At 38.4% G+C, this 22,801-nt stretch overlaps 1 protein-coding gene across 6 annotated transcripts; it reads right to left on the minus strand.

Moving 5' to 3' along the window:
- Window positions 1–311: 311 nt before the first annotated feature.
- NOL8 (nucleolar protein 8) lies at window positions 312–22,766 on the minus strand. 6 transcript variants are annotated; one of them, XM_027098316.1, is made up of 17 exons: window positions 22,641–22,766; window positions 21,558–21,781; window positions 20,776–20,838; window positions 19,314–19,392; window positions 17,795–17,930; window positions 17,205–17,273; window positions 13,690–15,567; window positions 12,312–12,425; window positions 11,708–11,830; window positions 11,331–11,421; window positions 8,372–8,510; window positions 7,636–7,713; window positions 4,789–5,060; window positions 3,128–3,254; window positions 2,485–2,555; window positions 1,276–1,355; window positions 312–789 (listed from the first exon to the last, which is right to left on the minus strand). In XM_027098316.1, the coding sequence occupies exons 2-17, from the start codon at window positions 21,694–21,696 to the stop codon at window positions 739–741; spliced, it is 3,510 nt and encodes a 1,169-aa protein (XP_026954117.1). In that variant the 5' UTR covers window positions 21,697–21,781; window positions 22,641–22,766; the 3' UTR covers window positions 312–738. The 6 variants fall into 6 exon arrangements, with proteins under 6 accessions (XP_026954117.1, XP_026954115.1, XP_026954116.1 ...); XM_027098314.1 differs by having other exon boundaries at window positions 22,546–22,679; XM_027098315.1 differs by having other exon boundaries at window positions 22,542–22,677.
- Window positions 22,767–22,801: the final 35 nt, after the last annotated feature.

Genomic DNA, 22,801 nt, shown 5'->3' on the forward strand with positions numbered 1-22,801 from the left:
GAGGTATTAAGTCTGCTTCCCTATCTGGACCCAGGGTCCTGACTCCTAACTGTGACTACATATCTTTCAGACACTTGGATTTTTCAAAAGCTTGTAGTCTAATTAGAATTTTGAGATTTTGAATTTTGGCCTCAATTCATGGAGGCCAAGGACAGGAAAACGCTGCATTTGGCATCCTTTTCTGGTCCTCACAGAACTCTCCCATGATGCTGGTCTGAAATATCCTGCATTTCAGTTAGCTTATTCATCAAGACACAAGTACAGAACTCAAGGCTGATTTGTTTTCAACATCTTAAACAAAAACCACAAGATGGAGGTAAGGTGTATTTGATACAATCAGAAATATTTCAAGTATAAGTCACACGAAACGTAACTTGGAAAATACAAGTGCTCTGATCCATATATTTTAAAAGGCTTTATGTAAACCTTGTGTCAGAAGATAGCCATTAGTTATTGAAGATGGAGGGCAAAGAGATTATATACGAAAAGTATTTTGAGGGACTATCTTGTGCTTCATTAAAAAAAAATGTTCAGGTTAATTATTTGAAGTAATTAGGAACAAATGAAGAGGAAATCTACAGGAAAAGAAAGCAACCAGAATGATATCCACCAGATAAGATTTTGAATATTCCTTCACTCTGAATTCTTCTTTGTCAGCTAAACTTATTTTCTAGATCACTCCAATTTCCACAGGTGAGCCTTGTTCACATTCAGTATCAAAACTAATGATGACATTTATTATTTTGGTTTCACTCTCCTTTTGGCATCTTTATGTTTCTTCCGACAGTCCTAGAAAAACATAAAACCAAAAGCCTTTGTTAAAAATAGTGGTAAATACTTTCCAAGGTGTTTAGTAACTATAAAGTAAAATTTAGGTTATTCAGTGTCAGGGTTGTAGAAGCCATTTTGGAAGTGCTCACTTGGAATGTACAGGGGATATTCAAACTTTTGGCTTTAAGTGTTTACAATGGAAACTGTAATTCAGTCTTTCAAAAGTCTTATGATTTCCTGCTACTTAATAAGCATGGCCAGAACTCGTTCCAGTCACTCAATGGGGCCACTCTTCAGTCTCCTTACTGCACCATGGGTTGAATGAATTAAACAACTTAAAACTTCTGTTCCAGCACTATCATTCTGAGCATTTAAGTCATGTTCTCAGTTATCTTAAGTTTCATGCCCTCCTATATTCTTACACCAGGCAAATATTAACACAAGATAACACCATATCTTTTAAATTAATATGGAGACAATTAATATGAAAATACAACTACTCACCATACGCAAGCTGTTTGTTCTGGCCTCCCAAGAATTCCTGCTAATATTACTTCCCACTCCTCTCCAGAATAAGTCAGAACCTAAAAGGGGAAAATAAAGAAGGACAAGACAGCCCATTAATATTAAAACAGACAATATTCTAGTGCTGGCATTATCAAGGTCTTCAATTCTAGTTAAGACCATTTCCCCCACCGCCCCCAGCCAATTTATGCTAATTTTCAAAAATATCTTGTTTTCTTTACAAAATGAAAATGTAGAACTGCAAGGATTTTACTGTTTATAAACCATTTACTACTATGTAACTTGGCTTCTGTTTGTGTTAGGCTTAAGAAATGAGTTCACTGGGCCTTCCCTGGTGGCGCAGTGGTTAAGAATCTGCCTGCCAAAGCAGTGGACACAGGTTCGAGCCCTGGTCCGGGAAGATCCCACATGCCAAGGAGAAACTAAGCCTGTGCACCACAACTACTAAGCCTGTGCTCTGAAGCCCGTGAGCCACAACTACTGAGCCCACATGCTACAACTACTGAAGCCTGTGCGCCTAGAGCCAGTGCTCTGCAACAAGAGAAGCCACTGCAATGAGAGGCCTGCGCACTGCAACGAAGAGTAGCCCCCGCTCGCCGCAACTAGAGAAAGCCCGCGCACAGCAACAAAGACCCAATGCAGCCAAAAATAAATAAATAAAATATATTTAAAAAAAAAAAGAAATGAGTTCATCAACAGCCTCAGAGTTTTCATGTGAAATTTTTTTCTATTTTTTTTTTTTACTAAAGTATAGTTAATTCACAATGTTGTGTTGGTTTCAAGTGTACAGCAAAGTGATTCAGTTATACATATATATTCTTTTTCAGATTCTTTTCCATTATAGGTTATTACAAGACATTGAGATAGTTCATGTGAACTTTTTAGGGTACTAAAGACTTAGGAGTTTTGTACGTCTAGTATCTCAGCAAACCCCTGGAACAAAACAAGCCCTTGTTGAGGTTAGTGAACAAGTGAGGGAGGTGGCGAGTGGGAGCTTTCAGTTTTCCAGAGCTTTGCAAGTCAACATGCATCTGTCTAACAGAGGGGGCTAAAGCACATGACATTGCAAAGGATCAGAATTTTTCCTAATCAGTTCTTACTTGGATGCATGTTAGTATATCAGAATGCGCTATGGTGAGAGCTGTACTATTACCTGTTCTATACCATTTAATCAAAACATTGACTTACCATGAAGTCTCTCATCATTCTTAGAGAAAAAGAAATATCTAGTGGTCTCTTTCTCGGGTAATGATACTTCTCTGAAGTGAGAGAGAAAGAGAGAGAGAATTGGCCACTTAATTTCAATATTTAAGAAATGTTTACACTGTAAGTATAAATGAACTATTCCTTAAATATATGTGCTTTGTGTTTTGCTCATTTTTCTTTCCTGAGTTAAAGTGATACCACCCTTTCTCTATTCAACATTCTTCTCTTCTACCTGAAACTTTGGTAACGAAGACTTACTTAAGTACACACTTTATCTTCCCTGTGTTGATTGTTGATATTCTCACCCCAGCATTGCTACCCAATTTGCCAGTGTTTCCCATGTGGTAGCAGCCAACGAGCTGAAGCATACTCTTTCCAGATCAAGGACTTCAGTGGCAAGTTTTCTTCCCCATGCACGTCATATCCCCCACCCAGTTTATCCAAATTTCAAGGAAAAGGAAACATGCTCCTAATTACAAAAAGGCTACAGAACTCTCTAAAGGAGCCAAAAAAAGAAAATTGTCTTGAGAAGCTAAGCTTAGATACTTCTATAACATTTCTAAAGCATGTCTAACTCAGATTTTATGAATTATGAAATAAACCTGCACAGAAACACACTACTTACCCAGGGCTGGGCTTTTTGTCATCTGTTTCTTCAGTAACATCTTCCTCTTCTGAACTGCTGTCTTGGAAACGAGGGTCTCCCTGCCAGGCAATCTTCCCAGGTTTCACTGCCTCAACTCTATAGGTCTCTATATCGTCATGACAATGAAAGATGACAGAATTGTAACCTAACAACCGATTATTTGTGGACACACTAATTTGTTTACTTTCACCATGCACTCATATTTCTAAATTTCAAATACCTTAATCATTAATTCAAAATATGTAGTATCTTTTTAGATTTTCAAATATTGAGAGAAGCTATTATCATATTTTTGGGCATTGCTAGGGTGATCTGATAAGGAATATAGCAACACTATAAAAAGATATACAAACTAAAGGTTTATAAATGAGCAACGCTATTTAAAAGGAAAAAAGAAAGCATGGCACCTGTGCTAGCATGAGAAGCCTAAACTGTAACATGATGCAGTGAAACCAGGTTGCCTTCCTGCTTATTCATAAATGAGAAAAGGAACATATCTTTATATTTTCAATTCCCAAAGCCTCTTTCTAAAACTTCTGAAAAAGCTTCTGCTATAAGATGTGGGTGATCTCCTCACAAGTCCTCATAATTTCCTAAGTACACAAAACACATCTCCCAGATTGCTGAGGTGTCTTAGTACTCACTTCAAGGCCAATTTCTCACACTTGGCTCTCAAAGTTAGAAGAATTAAAGACAGTATCTATATCATATCAACTCTGTTCAACAGTTTAGGACTGACCTTGGTACTCAAATGGACAACACAGGCAAGAGAATGAAGTAAGCAGAGCAATGATATATTGTGTCTTATTTAGAACAATTTTGGAAAAACTACTAAATTGCTATACATCCTTTTGGAGCACTACAAAGCCGGCATTTAATACTCACCTGCTAAACACATGGATACTACTTTAACTGCTGATCTTTAAAGTAGAGCTTATTGTTAGCTGTGCATGTATTCTCCTGTATAGGTATATCTTGCTTTTTACAATGAACTTCCAGAAAAGCTACAGTTCATCTTAAACACTAGGTGAGGAGCAACTGCCTAAGGAATAGGTGTTTTTAACTTTTAGACTATGTAGGACTTCAGAGGTAAACCTCCTGAAATGGAATGCCAAATTGTCTATACTGGTGCTGATACTTTTTTCTAGGTTCTGGCAAATCTCCAAGGATAAAGTTTGAAACAACTGGTGTATTGATGACATAGCATAATTGTATAGAGCCAGGGTTACCTATTTCTCCCCTTTCCCTACCATATAGCACTGGTTTTCCTGAAGTCATGGCTTCTCCAACTGCATCTAAGATACAAAGCTTTTTAAATATATGACTTCTTATACTTCTTCATGACTATTTCTACTCAACATTAGAAGGGATGCTGCACATTATTCTCCGGCTTCCCTTCATATGGCAGCTATCTAGAAGTTTGCTTCCAAATGCAAGAACAATTTCTTAGTGTGTTAAACACAGCTCTAGGCACAGTACATTTATGGTCATGTAATGCTGACTGCAATACTGTAATACTGTTTATATAGATGGAAGAAAGAATCCTTTCTTCAGCTAATGTTAAATCATTACAGTTACAGTAGATTCAATCAATTAAGTTCAAACCGCTTTAAATGAAAACGTTTAAAAAAAAAAAGTACCTTCCTTTACATTTTTAGTGTGTGAATCAAAAAAGGAGAATGTGAACCCGCTGGGCTGTTCATCCCCAGTCATCAGAGCTGTAGGGTCCTGGACTACTTCGGCTTTCTCTCCATCAGAGTCCTCATTCCAAGGTGTGTTGTCTTCCTTTTCAATGGTATCTTTTGTAGTTTGGAATATTTGTTTTAAATCCATAGCAATGTTATAATACATTTCTTTAGATACCTCAGGTAGCTTCTCATCTTCCTCCCTTTTCTTCTTTCGTTTTGCTTTACTGCATTGACATATATAGAGATATGTGCATCACAAAAAAAGCCAATTTTTGGAAAATTTCCAGAAATCAGGAAAAAAACACCTTGGATAACTTTAGTCCCATCCTTTCAACAACCAAGAGGATCTACATATAAAACTCATAAAGGCAGAACCTTAACCAAAAAGCTTTTTATAGACAAAACTATTTCAAACAGCTCCAAGTATTAAACAAGAATCATATTCTCCTCTCTCTTATCCTCTGAACTACATTTCAGAAGTCACATCTAAGATATTAGCTATGAGTAAGAAAATCACTTAACTGCAATGGGCCTCAGTATCCTCATTTGTAAAATGAACCATGTTAAACCACATGACTTATAAGACTTTTTCAAATTCTAAAATTCTATGAGTTTTATGACACTGGCATTAAAGGATTTAGTCATAATTCTGTTTTAGAAACGCCTTATAAATGTGCTAAATCTAGTCTGTTTGGGAATGAAATTTTTCTATTACCATCAACCTGCTCTATATTTAGGAATATGTTTTTCTCTTTGATCTTAAACCAGAGTTACACGGCAGTCTCCAATATTGAGTTTTCAGTTAGTAAAAGATTAAAATCCTCTTTTCTATTAGAGTCTGCTCTATTTACTAGGCCAAATATTCAAACTATATTACCTAAAATAATAATGCCCTAAATGATCATCTTATTGGTGGAGCCTATCATACAGAGAGAAACTTTTTTTTTTTTTTGGTGTTACGCGGGCCTCTCACTGTTGTGGCCTCTCCCCTTGCGGAGCACAGGCTCCGGACGCGCAGGCTCAGTGGCCATGGCTCAGAGGCCCAGCCGCTCCATGGCATGTGGGATCTTCCCGGACCGGGGCACGAACCCGCGTCCCCTGCATCGGCAGGCGGACTCTCAACTACTGCGCCACTAGGGAAGCCCAACATCCTAGATTTTGAACTGACACTATAAAAAGGTGAGACTTCTGGGGAGTCTAGAGCAGGGTTGAGCATGTTCTGCATATGGCAGGAATATAAAACAATTTTCAACCAGAGGACAGGTTGTGGTAGTTTAAAATGTGTCCACAAATTCCTCAGTGCCTCTCTCTTCAGGAAGAAGTGCTTAATCTCCCCTTCCCCTATGAAAGTATGGGTTGGATTTAGTGACTTATTTCAAGAAAACTGAATAAGGCAGATGTGTCACTGTGTGACTTCTAAGACTATGTCATAAAATATACTGTGGCTTCCTCCTTCTATCTCTCTTTTGGGTCAGTGTTATGAGAACACTTAAGCAGCCTAATGGAGAAGCCAACAAGGTGAGGAACTGGCTAACAGCTATGTGAGTGAGACATCTTGGAAGTACATCGCGAGGATTAGTCAGGCCTTTGGAGACTGAAGCCCCAAGCAACATTTTGACTGCAAGCTCTCCAGAGACTACCCAGAATCACATTGCAATCTGGAATCCTACATTGCAGGGAACGTTTATATTAGTTCTACTTTGGTCTGGTATGTGATTCTTTTTAAAAGAAACCTTTAATTTTGGAATAATTTTAAATTTATAGAAAAACTGGAAACAGTGTTCCCAAATAACCTTCACCTAGTTTCCCCTCAAGGTAACATCTTACATAGATATGATACAATTGTCAAAACTAAAAGATTAACACTGGTACACTACTATTAACTAAACACAGACTCTGTTCCCAATTCACCAGTTTCTCTACAAGTGTCTCTTTTGTTCCAGGATCTAATTCAGGATACCACAGTGCCTTTAGTGATTTTAAATAGCAGGAAATCAAGAAATTAAATCAGGCAAAGTTACTGGTTGCTCCATATATTTGCCATATTTATCAAAAAAATATTTGCCACAGCATATCTATAAGAAATAGACGCTCCTACCACACTAGAGTAGTGCAGTGGATAGAATGGTTGCCTCCAGAAAGATATGTCCGGGCCCTAATTCCTGGAACGTGTCAATATTTCCTTATTTTGAAAAAAAGGTCTTTGTAATAAAGTTAGGGATTTTGCAATGAAGAGATTATCCAGGCAGACTCTAAATGGAATCACAAGTGTCCTTATAACAGACACAAAGATGAGAGAGACACATAGAAATGAGAAGCCCACGTGAAGATGGAGGCAGAGACTGGAATATAGTCACAAGCCAAGGAATACCAGATTGCTGGCAGTCACCTGAAGCTAAGAGAGAGGCACGAAATGGAGTTTTTTCCCCCTGAATCTCCAGAGGGAACACAGCTCTTCCAATAATCTGGATTTCAGACTCCCAGCCTCCAGAACTGTGAGAAAAATTTTTGTGTTTTTAAGTCACCAATCTGTTACAGAAGCCACAGGAAATTAATGTAGGTAGAAGACACCGACTAAAGAAGGGGCACATATCATCATTTCTATGCATGAAGATTCCTTTGCCAAAAGTGAGACTCTCTCCACCACATCAATAATTGCTCTCTTTCTCCCTTCCCTGTTCTTAAACTAAATACAATGGGGACCAATGGATGTGATAATGGTTACTATCTACTTTTCTCACTGTCTGAAATGAGATTAATTCATATGAACCTGCTACTAAAAGTAGTAGCTTAATATACCTTTCTTTTGGTTTATCATCTCTTTTTCTTTCATAAGTGGCATGGTCATGCCTTGTTGGATCATAACGTATGATGTCCCTATTAAAGAAAGGAGAGTGATAAGTTGGAAGAGACAATTCAGAATATTAATGCAAAAAACTAATAGCAAATTATAATGCAATACCAGGGCAATTCCACTTTTTGAGCAAGAAAAAGGCACATAATATCAAAGAAATGTATTAGGAGTTCCTCAGAAGCAATCATATTTTAAATTATCTAGTTTTGACTTCTTGTCCTGGATCTTTAAAAATGTTTAATATTATTTTAAACATACTAAAATATATATGGATAAAATGATATGCTATTGGGATTTGCATAAAATATTTCAGTGAGGCAAATAGGGGGAAGTGAGTAAAGGTATCAAAGAGAAAACTGGTCACATGTTGGTGATTGTAGAAGCTGGGTGATGGTACATAGGGGTTTCATTACACTAGTCTCTCTAAGTTATATGCTGGAAATTTTCCATAGTAAACAGTTACATTTATTAATATTTAAACAGTTGTCCAATTTTTTTTTTACTAATAATAAATACAGAAATAATTTAAGATTAGTTTCTTGAAGTGAATCACTAGGTCAAGGTAAGTACAATTTTAAGGGTCTGATACATGTTGCTAACTGCTCTCCCCAGGAAGTTTAAAATGGCCTCATTTTATGGCAAAGGAAAAGAGGGCAGAATGGGATGAAACATAAACCATACTTAAATTTCTTAGCAGCTACTGATTCTTTGCTTGTAGAACTGCTTAAGTTGATGTGCAAAACACTCTGCACAACATTCAGGGCTTTCAACTTTTCTGCAGCAAGCTCTTCTTCCTCAGCAGTTTTCTTTTCATTTATTTCTTAGAGGGAAGAGGATAATTAGTAATCTCTTGGCAAACATAACCTGAGAAGTCTCAATGATCAAATATTTATCAAGCACGTAAACATGTGCAAAGCACATTAAGATAGGAAGAAGAAAAGTTAAACCTTGTTTTGCTAACCTCCCTATCCCCAAGATCCCCAATGTCATAGTGAATCTAGAAACTGCATGACCAGCAAACAAAATTCCCATTTCTGTTTGTAATTATACAAATGAAATCTGAATTTAATGGCTTTCAGTGGCAAGTCTAAAAGTTTTTAAGGTAAAGATTGACAAATGTAATAGAGCAATATACTAATTATAAAACTAAAGTGATCAGAGATTCTTTGATTTTTTTAACTTTCTAAAAATTAATCTAAATTACATGTAAATCTAAACATGAAAAATAGTGAAAGATGCCAATTTTACTGACTATTAATATGATGTTAGTAGACAGTTACTTTAGCCTTTAGATTCAGTACTAAATATTGCAGGAAGAAAGCCTACACACAGGGCACTGTGGAAGCCTAGAAGCTTGTTATCCTTAGCTACTAGAAACAGACAAATATCAGAGAACAAAGTTAAACATTTAACAGCTAGTTTGGATTATAGATAGAAATACAAAAGAAGTCTAAGTAAGCCTTAAAGACCTTTTCAAATTATGGCAGGATATAAACAACCAAGTAACAGAAATAAACAGAATAAAATGCTGATTTGAATAGTTCTCTATAGAGATGACCCCAAAGTGTCTAAGGGTTCAAAAGAGGTAAAGATTATGTTCAATTGGATTAAGAAACGTTTTATAAACCAGGTGGAGTCTAAGGTAGGAAAGACAAGTAGATCCCCTGAGGAGGGAGGAGTGCATGCCAGGCAAGTGAAAAAATGAACACATACATTGAAATAAGAAAGTTCAAAGAGTTTACATTGCATTAGGTTAAACCATATGAAACTGTTAATATTCAACAATTTTTGACTTCAAAAAATGGTACTTTCAATTTTACCCTAATACTGACCATTAGGAAAAAGAACACAATGCTAGAAAGGGCTTAAGGTATTTGTAGACTGGCTGCGAGGTATTTGTAGGCTGCTTACCTGCAGGACAGTCTTTGTGCAACTCACAAAAAATTCAGTCTCAAAAGTTGGGAAGGAAAGAAACAAAAGACAGAGATTCTGTGTCTGACTGCCCTAAGAATGGAAGTACCATCAACAGAAACAGAAGGGTCCAGAGCACCTGAGAGAGAGTAAATTCAGTTTGGGATCTGCTGCGTTTTAACACGCGTTCAGGGACGCCTGTGAGAAATATCCATCAGGCATTGAGAAAAGAATAATTGGGAGCTCAGCAGGATAGTCAGGAGCAAAGATGATCCAGATTTGGAAAATATTCATGCACAAAAGAAGGTTAAAGCCACAGGGACTTACAGAACCTTTACATATCTAAAGGCAAAGGGAAAATTAGGAACCAAGAATTAAGAAGAAAATAAGGAAGTTATAGTGCAATGGAAGCTAAGGGAAGAGAACAGTTCAAGAAGGATGATTAACAGTGACAAATGGTACGGGCAGGCTGAAGAAGCTTGGGAAGGTGCCACTGCATCTGGTGAACCAGATAGTACGTGCAGGGAACGCATACTGAAGAGTTGTAAAGAGACAGACAAAAGTGGCAGAAGTTAGAAAGTAAACTCTATGTATAGCTTCTAGGCTATTCCCAAGGTTCTGTCCATTCCTGTTTTCAACATGGAATTTTGAGTGAGAAGCTCTGAAACATAATTTGCTGTGGATCCTGGAGAACTTACTCTCTGAACACTTGTTTTCAGAAATGTACAATATACACAATAATCACTTCAAAGAATCAAGAGCATCATTTCCAGAGGTTGTATTTTCAATAAAAAGCCAACTGCTTCTAAATTAGTGCAATTTATTTTTTCATTTCAGGTTTAGAACTGAAAAAAGATGGGAGTGGCAACTTGAAAACTGGCAGGGTTGAAGAAATGGCTTTTTGAACCTATGAGACCTATGTCTGTAGAAAGAGGGAAGAGATAGAAAAAAGGGAAAGTATGAAGATGCGCATAAGAAAGGAGGTTAAAAGGAGGTATGAATGAGGAAGATTAAGATGCAGATTAGATTAACTCACGAAGAGGAAAAAAGTTAAGGACAGAGTAGTTCTGAGATTGGAAAGGAAAGCAGGGAGCTCACTTGAGGTGGCCATCCTCAAGTAAGGATGGTAGGAGGTAAGGTCTTTTGCAAAGGATAAGAGTAGAAGATCTTGTAGAGAAAGTTTGGAACCACTGGTGTAGAAAATGGTATAGGAAGTAAGAGCAGAATCAGGATGCTTCTGGTAGCATCACTGCTGTTAGATATATTCACATGGGATGAATCTACGTAGAGTGACATTCAATGGTACATTGTTTTTAAAAACCTGCACCCAGCATGCATGCTGGAAGATAAACACTTCCTTTAAGTAAGCCAAGCGTGATGTAACTGTCTTCCACAGCCTCACCAGGACCTGATCTACTGCCAGGTAGGGTCCTTGCCTTCTCTCTAATGCCAGGAACAGGATGATAGAAGATGGCACCTTTGGTGGATGCTAACTATTCCTGTCTTTTCTGGCAGCTTCAGGTAATTAAAATTTTATAAATAAATTAATATGTACAAACAAACTCAAGAAGTATTGAGTAAGCTAACTATTGGATTACAAGCTCCACAATTCAGTGTCTTGGGGTACAGAGTTTCTCTATGTGTTAAGTGAAGAAGCTAGACTACATGACTTCTCAAGGTCCCCCAGCTCTGACATCAGGACTGTTTGTTTGGACAATAAGGCATTTACCTTCCTGCTCCTCTTCACTATCACTTTCTAGAAATCGGGAGTCCATGCGAAATCTGTCATCAGTGCCAAAGTGAGACTGCAAATCCATGAGCTATAAGACAAAACACAAAGACAACTGACAGCCATGTTCCCAAGAAATTACTTATAAACAAGACCTTCTAAGTATACCTCCATGCCATGAAATTCACTACATTAATATTTGCATAACCTCACCTACCCATGAACCAATCAGAGAGGGTCATGGAGGACTCACTATCAAAATAAACACCTTAACACTGGAGTGTGGGTCAAGGTCTGCCTGCACTAATCTAGATTTAAGGACTATGTTGAAAAATAAGGACATGTTGCAAGTTTTATTATTTTCAGTCTTCACTAACCTTCTGTCCAGCTCTGCCCTCAAACTGAGGTTTAATTCTGAACCTGTTACTGTCATCTTCAGAACCAGATTCCTCATCATCGCTGCTGTCAAAGAGCTTCCCAGAGGCTCCACCCATGGACTCCTGTTACATAGGTAAAGACAGAAATGTTTATTAATAACCAAGACAGCATTTCCTTCATTACGTAATCTTCCTCCTCACATGTATGGAACAACAACCCAGATGCATCTCCCAGGAAAGACTGGATGGTGGTTAGAATGGAAACTTCTGACTCAGTGATATCTACTTGGCCCCTTGGGTCACTAAATCCAGAGGCTCCTAATGCAGCCTGGAATGGGGGGGAGTTATTAAATGTGTGAACACCTTCTGCAGGGTTTCACTAATATTGATGTCACTTTGCAGATGATGCGGAGGATAGATTTATGTGGGAGAAAATCTCTAAGGCCCCTGTGGTATCCACGCGTGATGGTCAGGGGAGCCCTGGGTTTCATTGTGGCTCCCAGAGGATTTTATGTTGAGCCCAGTAGTTGTATGCAAGTCTTGGTATGCAACATGCAGAAATGGATCTGCAAAAGTATAGGAATGCCCACCCTAAATTTCTTACTTTTACTGGTTCCTCTCCTGGATGGTTATGCTCCTGAGTGGATGTCTCCTCTGTTTCACTTTCACTGTTGGAACCAAAGATGATGTGCGTTGGCTTGTCCTCTGAATAACCATCCTAGAGTGGGCATCAAAAGCATTACCCTTAAGACAACCGCTTATCTCCTTCCCCTCGCAAGTCTATTTCTGACCCTATTTCCTTATCTAGTGAATGCTGCCATCATCCTAAGATAGAAACTTCTGTCTCTCCATTTCCAGTTTATCACCAAGTCCCATCAGTTGGACCGTCTTGCTATTTTAAAAATATATTCCCACTGTCACTGCCTTGGTTCTGGCTCAAGACCTCCCAAAGGCTGTCTGTCCCATTTGATTTGTTGTTCTCATCATGTCCTGAACCATCTTTCCCAAACAGAAGTTGGCAAACTTTTTCTGTCAAGGGCCAGAGAGTAAATATTTTAGGCTTTGCAAGCCACATATAGTTTTGGTTCTGTATTCTTCTTTTTTAAACCCTTTAAAAATGTAGAAACCATTCTTAGCTTGGAGGCTCTTCCAAAATATGCCATGGGCTAGTGGCTTGTGAGCTCTAGTTTGCCAACTCCTGTTCCAATATATACACAACTAATCTCCATTCCCTTGCTTCAAGTTCTTTAGTCTTTTCACAGCCTTGAGAATAGAGTCCAACCCCTGTAGCCTCTTCACACCTCACCCCTACTTATCTCTCTCATTTCTCACCATCTTGTACTCTATACATTTGATCACACTGATTGCAAATATTCACTTTTGTACAAACTGTTCCTTTATCTTGGAATGCCTTTCCTCTCTCTTTGTACCCTTTTACCTCTGCCAGACCAATTCCCACTGATCCTTTCACACTAGATTCAGTTCAGCTGAGGAAGTGCCGGCTCCCCACCCCCCTCTGCCCCACCACTGCCAACAAATTAGTATCAGTGTGCTGTCAGAGCACACAGGCGTACTTCTTTCTCATCCCATGGAACTGAACTGTGACCTTCTGTCCACCACACTGTAAGCCAATACAAACCACCTAACAGTGATCCTCTCTGTAAATCTAGCACTTGCTATGAAGGCCTGGAATTTCATAGGTAATTAACAATTGTTGAAAGAATGAATAAAGACTCATTACAGTAAATCTTGGTAAGATATGAATCATTGGCAAGTGATTTATATGTAAATTCAGACATATTAGGACATATCACTTAACTATATCAGTTACAGCTTCTAAAGCGATACCCGGATATACTAAAGATACAAGGACACAAAACACAAACATTCAGCTCTAAAGGAGCCTGCTTACCTTCGTAGGAAAGAAAGGTTGGACTTGGAAACAAGTTCTTGTTAAATCCCTAGACTGAAAATATACTCACCAAATTTGCCAGAGCATTGTGAACCAACTTCTTTTGTACTTCTTTTGCTTTCTGCCTTGCCTCTAAGGCTGCCAAACGCTTCTGATTATCTTCAGCGTGCTTATCCTTAGCATTAACATCTGATGAACTATTAACAGAAAGTGGGAAGTCAGTTTTGCTTCCCTGAGGGTCTCTCCTGGAGGAGACCTCTGGTGATTTCTCAGGGGCCTTGTGGCTGCACAGATCAGGCCTCTTTTTGGAGCTCTCTCCTGACTTTCCAGTCCTGTGGCAACAGTCTTCATCAAAGCCTCTCCTGAGAGTCTTGGCACCAAGACTCAAAGATTTCTTATCTTTTAGTGGCAATAGACTAGAAATAGGATTTCCATTTCCCTTTTCTGAACTGCTAGGGAAAACCACCTTGTGAGCCTGGCTCTCAAAAGTAGACTGTCTCTTTTGAGGCTGAATTTGGTTTGAGTCACTTGCCTTCTTTGCATGTTGGAAAAGAGTCAGTTTACTTGATGGGCTATTAGCATACAAGGACCATTTTTTCATGGACATGCTCCTGGGATCCTCAAGTTTCAAGGATTTATGATCTTTATTAATATTGTTAGAGGCAACACTCTCTTTCAAGGATTTTTTCACTGTTTCCTTTCCATAGAGACAGCCTACTCCCTTGAAAGCCTGGAATTTTGGCTTTAAGGTATTTTCCTTTGGTTCCTGTTTTCCATGTGTGTTCTCTTTTCCTTCTAAAAGGGAAGCCACAATCTCCTCAGGATGAATACACTGTTGGCCTTTGTGGAGGCCACCTGGAGTTCTGTGGCTCTTGGAGGCCCTGTCAGACTTGGCAGTGGTTTTCCGGCCATTGCTCTCAGTATCTTCTTTTGGCGCCTCCTGGTTACTGCCAGCCAACTGTTCCAGATCAGCTAAAGTTAGATTCATATGGAGACAGTTTTTCATCATGGTGTTATACTCCTTATCTCCTTCAGACTCGGTTGATTCTGATACAGAATCAGCATCTTCACTGCTACTGGACTCAATCGGAGATTCACAACTGAGAGGCTTAATTCTGTGACTGAGGGCTGTCTCTTTATTTTTTCTTTTTTGTACTTTAATACAATCAACAGAAAGATCACACTTTTTTCTATTTTTCAAATAAGTTTTCTTGTGCATATACTTTTCTGTTTGTGAAAGTTCTACACTGTGTTTGATCTTATCAGAATTTTTCTTCATTGCAATGATTTCATCTGTATCTCCTGAATCAGAGTCACAATCATTTCCCATAACATTATCTTCACTACTGAGGCAAAAGACATTATTTTTGATGCCTAAACCTGTTGAAGTATGAAATTTGTGAAAATGTGATTTAAAATCATCTCTTACAACTTCAAAGGGATCATTTTCAGATCCATTTATTGAGGACCATGTAGTTTTCTCTAGGTTTTCCTCTCTTGCAATCATTAGTCTTAATTCATCTTCAGAATCAATATCATCATCAGACATGCTATTTCTCTTTTTGGTAGTTTCTAAGTCAGAAGTCTGAAAAAATACGTTTTTAAGTTTCTGACTATCAGAATCAGGTACACAGGGTGATTTAGGAGTAATGGAATTATAAGGTGTATTTTGTGCAGCCTGTTGTTGTATTAAATGTGGGCTCTCCATTATGCTACTAGGTTTTGGTCTCAAAGCCAGAGATGCAGTGGAACCCTCGTTCTTCTGCACTTTTATTATCTTCTTGGCAGGGCTGTGAAAGTCAGAGAATTCTCCTCGTCGTTTCTTACTCACAGGATCATTCCCTCCTTCCAATTCCCAAGTGAGGCTGGATATAGGGATAGCATTTGTGAAATCCTCCCCTATTTTCTTTAGGTTGTGGCAGTATTTTGAGGGATCATACTTTATGATGTCACCAACAGTCAAGGAAGAAAACAAAGGCACTAGGTTTCAGAAAAACCTATCAAACTGGTAAAGCAAAAAGAATACTGTTTAATCTTGAGCAAGTCATTGACTCATTTTACCCTCAGTTTCCTATCAAACAAAATAAGGACTTAATTAGGTGACTCAGGGTCTTTGGAACTGACATGTCCATGGCATGTCCAGAGTGAAAACCAAGAACCATCACTATTAATTGGCAGAAATTACTTGGGTTGCATGTGTATATCACAGCAAACCGATTCAGATTATATTCTAGGTACAAGAGGCCACAAGACTTTTCTGTAAATCTGAGAAGTCTATCCACTGAGCTAATACCATAAAGCGGAGTATAGAGAGGAACCCAGAGCGGGCACAGCTAGATACTATACTAAGTGTTGGTATCTCAAACTTGAGACTCAAAGATTCTCAAACTTTTTGGCCATTTCTGTTTTCTCAATGCTGCCTCATCCTAGATCTGATTCTCTTAGTTCAATGACATCCATTTCACATTTTACTCGCTCTCTGCATTTTATAGGTCTTTCTTAGAAGGCTAATAATTCTTTATCAGGTCTTTGTTGCTGAAATTGTCCAGAAAGATTCTAGTTAATGTCACTGTGCTGTAGTGACAGCTGGCATTTGCTGATTTCCTAATACATATGAATAGACAAGTATAAGTTGCTTTAATCTATCACTACTGAAAAGTCCTTTTGTTCATTTAGTGACTACTGAATACATGGACAATTATATATGAGGTATGCCAAACAGTGTCTATTGTCTCTTGGCTTTACACTGTCCTTCCAAATCCTCCTCTTTGCTGTCAGTGGTACCATTGGTGGGAAGCTGGAAGGTGAAGAAGAAAGAAGTATTTCCCTGACTTTAGTGCCACTGGCAGGGACAGCAGAACCAGCAGCTGTGGCCAGGGCTCCAGGGGCCTCAATAGCCATGAACAGTGAGGACACACCTCTGTTTGAAATACCTGAAATTGCTTCTGCTTCCCATGACACACAGGGTTAGAGCTAAAAGAATACAAAAAACACCCTCTGCCCAGAAGTCCATGACACTAGGAATTCAAGGTCTTAGACAATCTGACCTCATTTCCTCAGGGGAATGGGCATCTGAATTTGCTCATACTGGGTTCCATACTATTTCTCCATCCACCATTCTTCTGCCTGTCTACACATTTCTACCTATTATTTTCCTCTCTCCTAGACTCCTTCCTATCTCTTTTCTATTAATGTGAAACTTATCCTACTTCCTCTAAAGCCTTCTTTAATGATTGTGCTGTGTTCCCTTGTCCTTCTTTAGCTCCTCTGGCAATGGCTTTGAATCCATGTCAAACAAGAAGAATGAGGTATAAATTAGTAAGTCAACGTGCTTCTTTAACAATCATCATTTGCATCACTTGCATAAAACCTAATTACATTCTCTCATTATCCACTAATTGTTTCATACATGTAGGTAGGTGGGTCTTACCTTACTTAGAAATTGGGAACATAAAAACTGTTACACAAACATCTAAAGATTTACTGACAGAGGCAGTGAAATTCTAAAGGTATGAAGTAAACTTTTGCAAATATCCACATCGTAGTAAACAATAATTTCTCTGAAAGGTCAATTGCTAAGGATATTTTACGTTTATGTTGATTCCTTAGGTGAAGGACAGGTAAGACTCTTCCAAATTTACTCACAACCCAATTCTAAAAGAAAAAAAAAAAGAATACATTTACTATACTTGTCACAAATGGAAAAGATTAACCACACTGAATAAATGTCACTTAAAAATATTTGAACTCATAGTGGACCACGATTACTGTTGGGTTTAGTTTTCTGATAATGAAACACAAGTGCTCAAAAAAGTGTATCAGGAAAGGAAAAAGAAAGAAGGAAAATTGGGGCAGTTATTGATCCCATATAAACCATGTAGGATGCTACACAAATAACAGCCATTAAAAAGGCAAACGTCGGACCTGCCTGCACTCTTCACCACCTATGCCCCCTGGGAGACCTGCCTCCACTTGGGTTTTGATTTCTTTTTCTAAAATGGGGGAAAACTGTGCTTTCCCAAGAGTTGTAAATGCACTTGAAGACCATAAAGCACTATCTATGTTAACTGCTTCAAAGCAAGAGAAAAAAGCAGTTGCTTTAAAACATGATGCTCATGGTCACCTGGTGTCAGGAATTGGTTCCTGAGCTACTCAGGCTACCAGAGGAGACTCACTTTGTGCCCTGGTACTTCTGTCCCTGGCACAGCTTTCACATGGAAATCCACCACTCCCATTTTTTCTAACAAGTTGGTGTTGCTTGTTGTTGATTTTACTTTCTTTGCTTTTGCTTCTTTTCTCTCCTGGGCCAATCTGAATCAAACAGAAAATATAAATAAGAGTTAAAATAACTAACCACACTATTAACAGTGCTTCTGTTTTGTTTTTTAATACTGTAAAGCTGTTTAACTTTATAGAGATCATTTAGGGTCTCTCAGTTTTTCCCTTTCAACTTATGTACTTTTGGTATTTTATCTATCCTTAATCTTTTCACTCTTATGAGGAAGAGGTGTCTTTCAGAGACTAATATGCTAAGTCTTGAATATTTCTACTCTCACAACAAAGAGAATGCAGAACGCCAACTCAACCTACCAGTTCAAACTCCGCCACCTTATACAGGCCTGGTCAACTGTGCTGACCAATTCTCATTGGCCTCTTTGCCTCTGGTCTGTGTCCCTTACATTCCAACTTCCAAGATTCATGCTCCCCAGGCACAACTGCATAGACACTCCAAGGCAGCAGCACTGTGTGCTCACCTGCTCAGGACTAGGGCCCCGGTTCCTGCATATAATAGGCAGCAAAGTGCTGCTGAATGAAAATCTCATCACTACCCTGTTCACATAGACCCCCAGCTGAAGAACAAAATCAAATTCTCATCTTCGTCACCAGACCACTCCCTCAAAACTTGGTTTAGACCTTATTTTTCCTTGTGGCATTTCTTTGGCCCAGAACAATCTTAAAACGCTCTGGGTCACTCCATGTGTACATTCCTAAAATATCTCCTATTTTGGAAGCACCCAATCTCATACAATCTTTTCTCCCTAAGAATACTTTTAGGATTTAAAATGCTTTAAAAGTTTTTACATTGCCTTGTTCTTAAATCACATGCATAATTAATCTTATGCCTCTCATACAGGGATTTCCTATTATCTTTATGTTTTTGTATGACACTTTCATTAACAGCCTAAAGTCAACTTAAGCAATTTGGTACTGTCTATTAAAATTTTAAATGTGCGTAACTATATGACATAGCAACTCCTTTTGTTGACATAAACCCCAGAGGGACCATCCTCAAGAGTCTTATCAAGAGGAAGTGGAAATGGTCTAAATGTCTATGAGTGGGGGATGACTGACTACACTGTGGCACAGCCATTTTCTAAAATAGTACTAAACACTCATTATAAGAAGGGGGAAGACCTACATCATCACATAAGGTTGTGTTTAAAAAGCTGAAATAAGTATATATTTTTATGGGTTAAAATATACGTATATAGGAGCATTACATTATCTTCTTTGGTGGGGTCTGGGGGTCACAGGGAGTCACAGTTAAGAAGGATTTTAGCTCTACTTGTAATGCATATATTTGCTAAAACTGTAATAATACATTATTTGATAGTTTCAAATCAATTAAGTGAACATATAAAACCACTTACAATATAAAAAACATTGGGTCAAATCACGGAGAGCAAATCTTACCTGTGCAAAAAACTTTCCTTTGCTAGCTGAATTTGTAGAGTTCCACCTTTCCATTTTGTTTTATTTAAAACAGACATACCTATAAAGCAAAGAATTAGTACCCAAGTACATGGCAATGCAAAAATATATTTCAGCATGTGCTTTTACTAATTAGTTAGTACCAAAAAAAGAAAACCTGCTTATCACAAAGACACAGAGGAAATAGAATAAAGAAAATGAGACCTGGAAGGAGAAGGCTTAGGTCCCATTCTCATCTTGACCACTTATTAGATCTTTACACTCCCTACCTCCCCGTGTAATTGAAAGATTTGAATGAGGCAAACGTGTAAACCATAAAGCAAAATTTGTCATTTGTTTATAAAGTAATGTCAGGAATCTGTGGCGAATGGCTGGTATTTATTTAACATTTCATTGTTATTTCCCACACTAAAACTATAAAACATTAATGTAATTTTCTTAGAGTGAATCAGAGCACACTGGAATCCTGCAGCACCTCACTTTTATTTATCACCTCATACTAATTATCACTGTGAAACTTGCAAACATATTAGCTGCAAGCAACTAAACTGTGTTTAAACTACTGTGCCCTAGTAGTTGATTTTTCTCAACATCTGCTATTAGCTTCCTTAATAATTACCACTAACAGAAATATCAATGAGGTAGGTACTATGCTAAGCACAAAGATATTATTCAACTTAATCTTCACAGTAGTATTATGAGATAAGCAGTATCTTGGTTATACATCAGATAAGCAAACCGGGTCTTCTAGTTTAAATAAACTGCTAGGTCACACAGCAGAGCTGATGTGTTCTTAACTGCAACATATTTGTTATATCTATTTCCTAACTGAACGAATCAATTTTTTGCAAATGAAATTACAAAAAGGTCAATGGCCCTCTTTCTCTATTAGCATGTTTCCTGCTCAGTGTCTTTTGACTTTTCAGTCTCCAAATAATTAGAATGCATTACTACATCAGTGGAAGTATGAATTATCTCCCCCTCTTTATTCATTGAAGGTCACAGGTGGCCCTCAGCTTTACTAAACTTATCGATGGAGACTTCATAATTTCAAGGATATGATCTTATAAGGGCATATTCTAAACCTCTCTCCTAACAGCACTCAATAAGAAGAATTAGTTGCCTGAGAAATGAACACACTGGGGAGGTGGGTATTTCATAATATCCAGTGGGATATGTGTAACAGGCAGTTTCTATTAAAGTGTGGTTCCTTAACCAAATTATTTGAGAATGCCATTTTTGAGCAAACTCACAGGCAATGTGCTACCATATGTCATTCATTATGGAATGAACCTAGACCTCCTGAATTGTAAGATATGGAAATTCTCTTGATCGTGGTTGTCCCTCAGGATGAGTTAAAGGTGGATGTTTAGATTTAGAACGAAAGTTATTCCAAATTACATGGTGACATGGACTGGTAAATAGTATAGAAAACATTCATTACATTTTTTCAGGTCTGCTTCTGCTACTCTGATGTTGACATATGCAAAGACTTTCTGTGGGTTTCCTAAAAAAAAAAAAAAAAAATTAAATTCGTATGCAGAGAACAATGTAAACATTAAGTTTCTAAATTTAAAAAAGAGCTCTTAGAAATGTACTCTTTCAAAGGAAAACCTTGTTTATTTATCATTGGATACAAAGATTGCATTTTTTTTTTAAAGCATGATTATCTAAATATTCCAAAAGAAAATACGTAAGAGAAAAATGTCAAGTACTCAGTTAAGGAAACACTTTGCATGTTTGTATGTTAGTGATATTCTACTTAACAGGACCCTACTAATTATTAGAATTTTAGCTCTGAAAACTGAAAGCTATATGTTTCAGAAATTGGATGTTTGGAAATTCCCTGGCAGTCCAGTGGTTAGGACTCTGTGCTTTCACTGCTGAGGGTCTGGGTTCAATCTCTGGTTGGAGAACTAAGATCCCAGCAAGCCGTACGGCCAAAAAAAAAAACCCCACAAAAACAAAAACCAGATGTTTGGGAATTTAGAAATTTTTGATTTCAGAAACGTAATTCTGGGCAAGTTCCAGGTCACACATAACACCTACAGAGCATAGGAGGGGGAGGGATGGGAGGTGGGGGGTTACTACAACAGTATCATGTAATGAGATGCATATCACTTTCAGTGTTCAGGGCTAACATTCATCTCTTGGGTTCCTTTATTTTGTGATACTTGACTTCAGTTATATTTGCCTTTAACTACCCATGAAGAACTATAAATTTACCTTGGTCATCTTTCCGAGTGATGATTTCCACATCAGAAACTTCTCCAAATCTGCTGAACTGATTTTGTAGGTCTGCCTCAGAAATATTCTGGCCAAGGCCACCCACAAAAAGGCGCTTCGTTTCTCTGTTGGCTTTCATCAAGGCTGGGCATACACTCAAGTAATTCTAGTGGAAAAAATAATTATCTACAGAGAAGAGCTCTTTCCCTTAAATCTTCTCAAATCTAAACAAAACAAAACAAAACTTCTTCGTGAATGCATTTTGGAACAGCACCTCTACACACAGACACAGGTACAGGCACATACTTTCCCTCTAAATGACCACAATATTACACTCTACTCCTCCCGATTTTACTTATCCATATTGTTAGGTGTTTTCCCTTCATTCATTCACTTTAACAAATGCTGACAGAAATGGGATGGGACAGGTTAGCACACGGAAAGATAAAAGGCTCTCAATCCTCAAGCTCCTCACAGTCACATGAGAAGTAAGCAAATGCTGCAATTACAATACTATGTCACAACAGAAATATCTACAAAGTGCTGTTCAGGCATAAAAAGAGCAACTGATATCATGGCTAATACAGACTTTTTAAAAAACACTATGTGCCAGCGTTGTACAAAATAGTTTGCAGGCATCTTTTTTCAGATTAGCAGGAGAGGTTAAGTCACTTTCCCAAAGCCATTCAGAGAATTAGCGGTGAAGCCAAGATTATAACCCAAATCTAATTTCAGAAACTGTAATTCTTTATACTAGGGAGATTGTTGGATTAGAAGGGACTCAGGAAAACTCTTCCAGAGGTACTGAGATTTGCGGCTTTTCATGAGATCTCTAATCTCGTTTAGCACCCGGCTGGCGCTCAGCTCCCAGACTCCTCCCACGCGCGACCCCAAAACAGCGCCAAAAGCCCTGAGCATCGCTCCTGATCTAGGCGTGAGCCACGGCCTACATCTTCCTGGTAGCTTCCTCCGCCCCCAACCTACCCACCCTAGCCGTCTTCCTCTGAGAAGACTCAAAGACGAGAAGGGAGAAGGGAGGCCAGTTGACCTCGGCACATCCCATGCCCCAAACCGACTCCTCACCACTCCGTTTTTTACATCCCGCGCAGTTTAGGGCCGTAACTTCTGGTCACGTGTCCCAACAAGTGTCGCCTCTCTTCCTTCCTACTGGATTTCCAACCCAGCATCCTAAGGTTCCACTACCACGCTCAGTTCCCCAGTGCTTTTTATTTCGTTTCCAGGCT

Source organism: Aethalodelphis obliquidens, unplaced genomic scaffold (genome assembly GCF_003676395.1).
Source record: "Aethalodelphis obliquidens isolate GAN/ISIS:26980383/991018 unplaced genomic scaffold, ASM367639v1 scaffold122, whole genome shotgun sequence".
Lineage (NCBI taxonomy): Eukaryota > Metazoa > Chordata > Mammalia > Artiodactyla > Delphinidae > Aethalodelphis > Aethalodelphis obliquidens.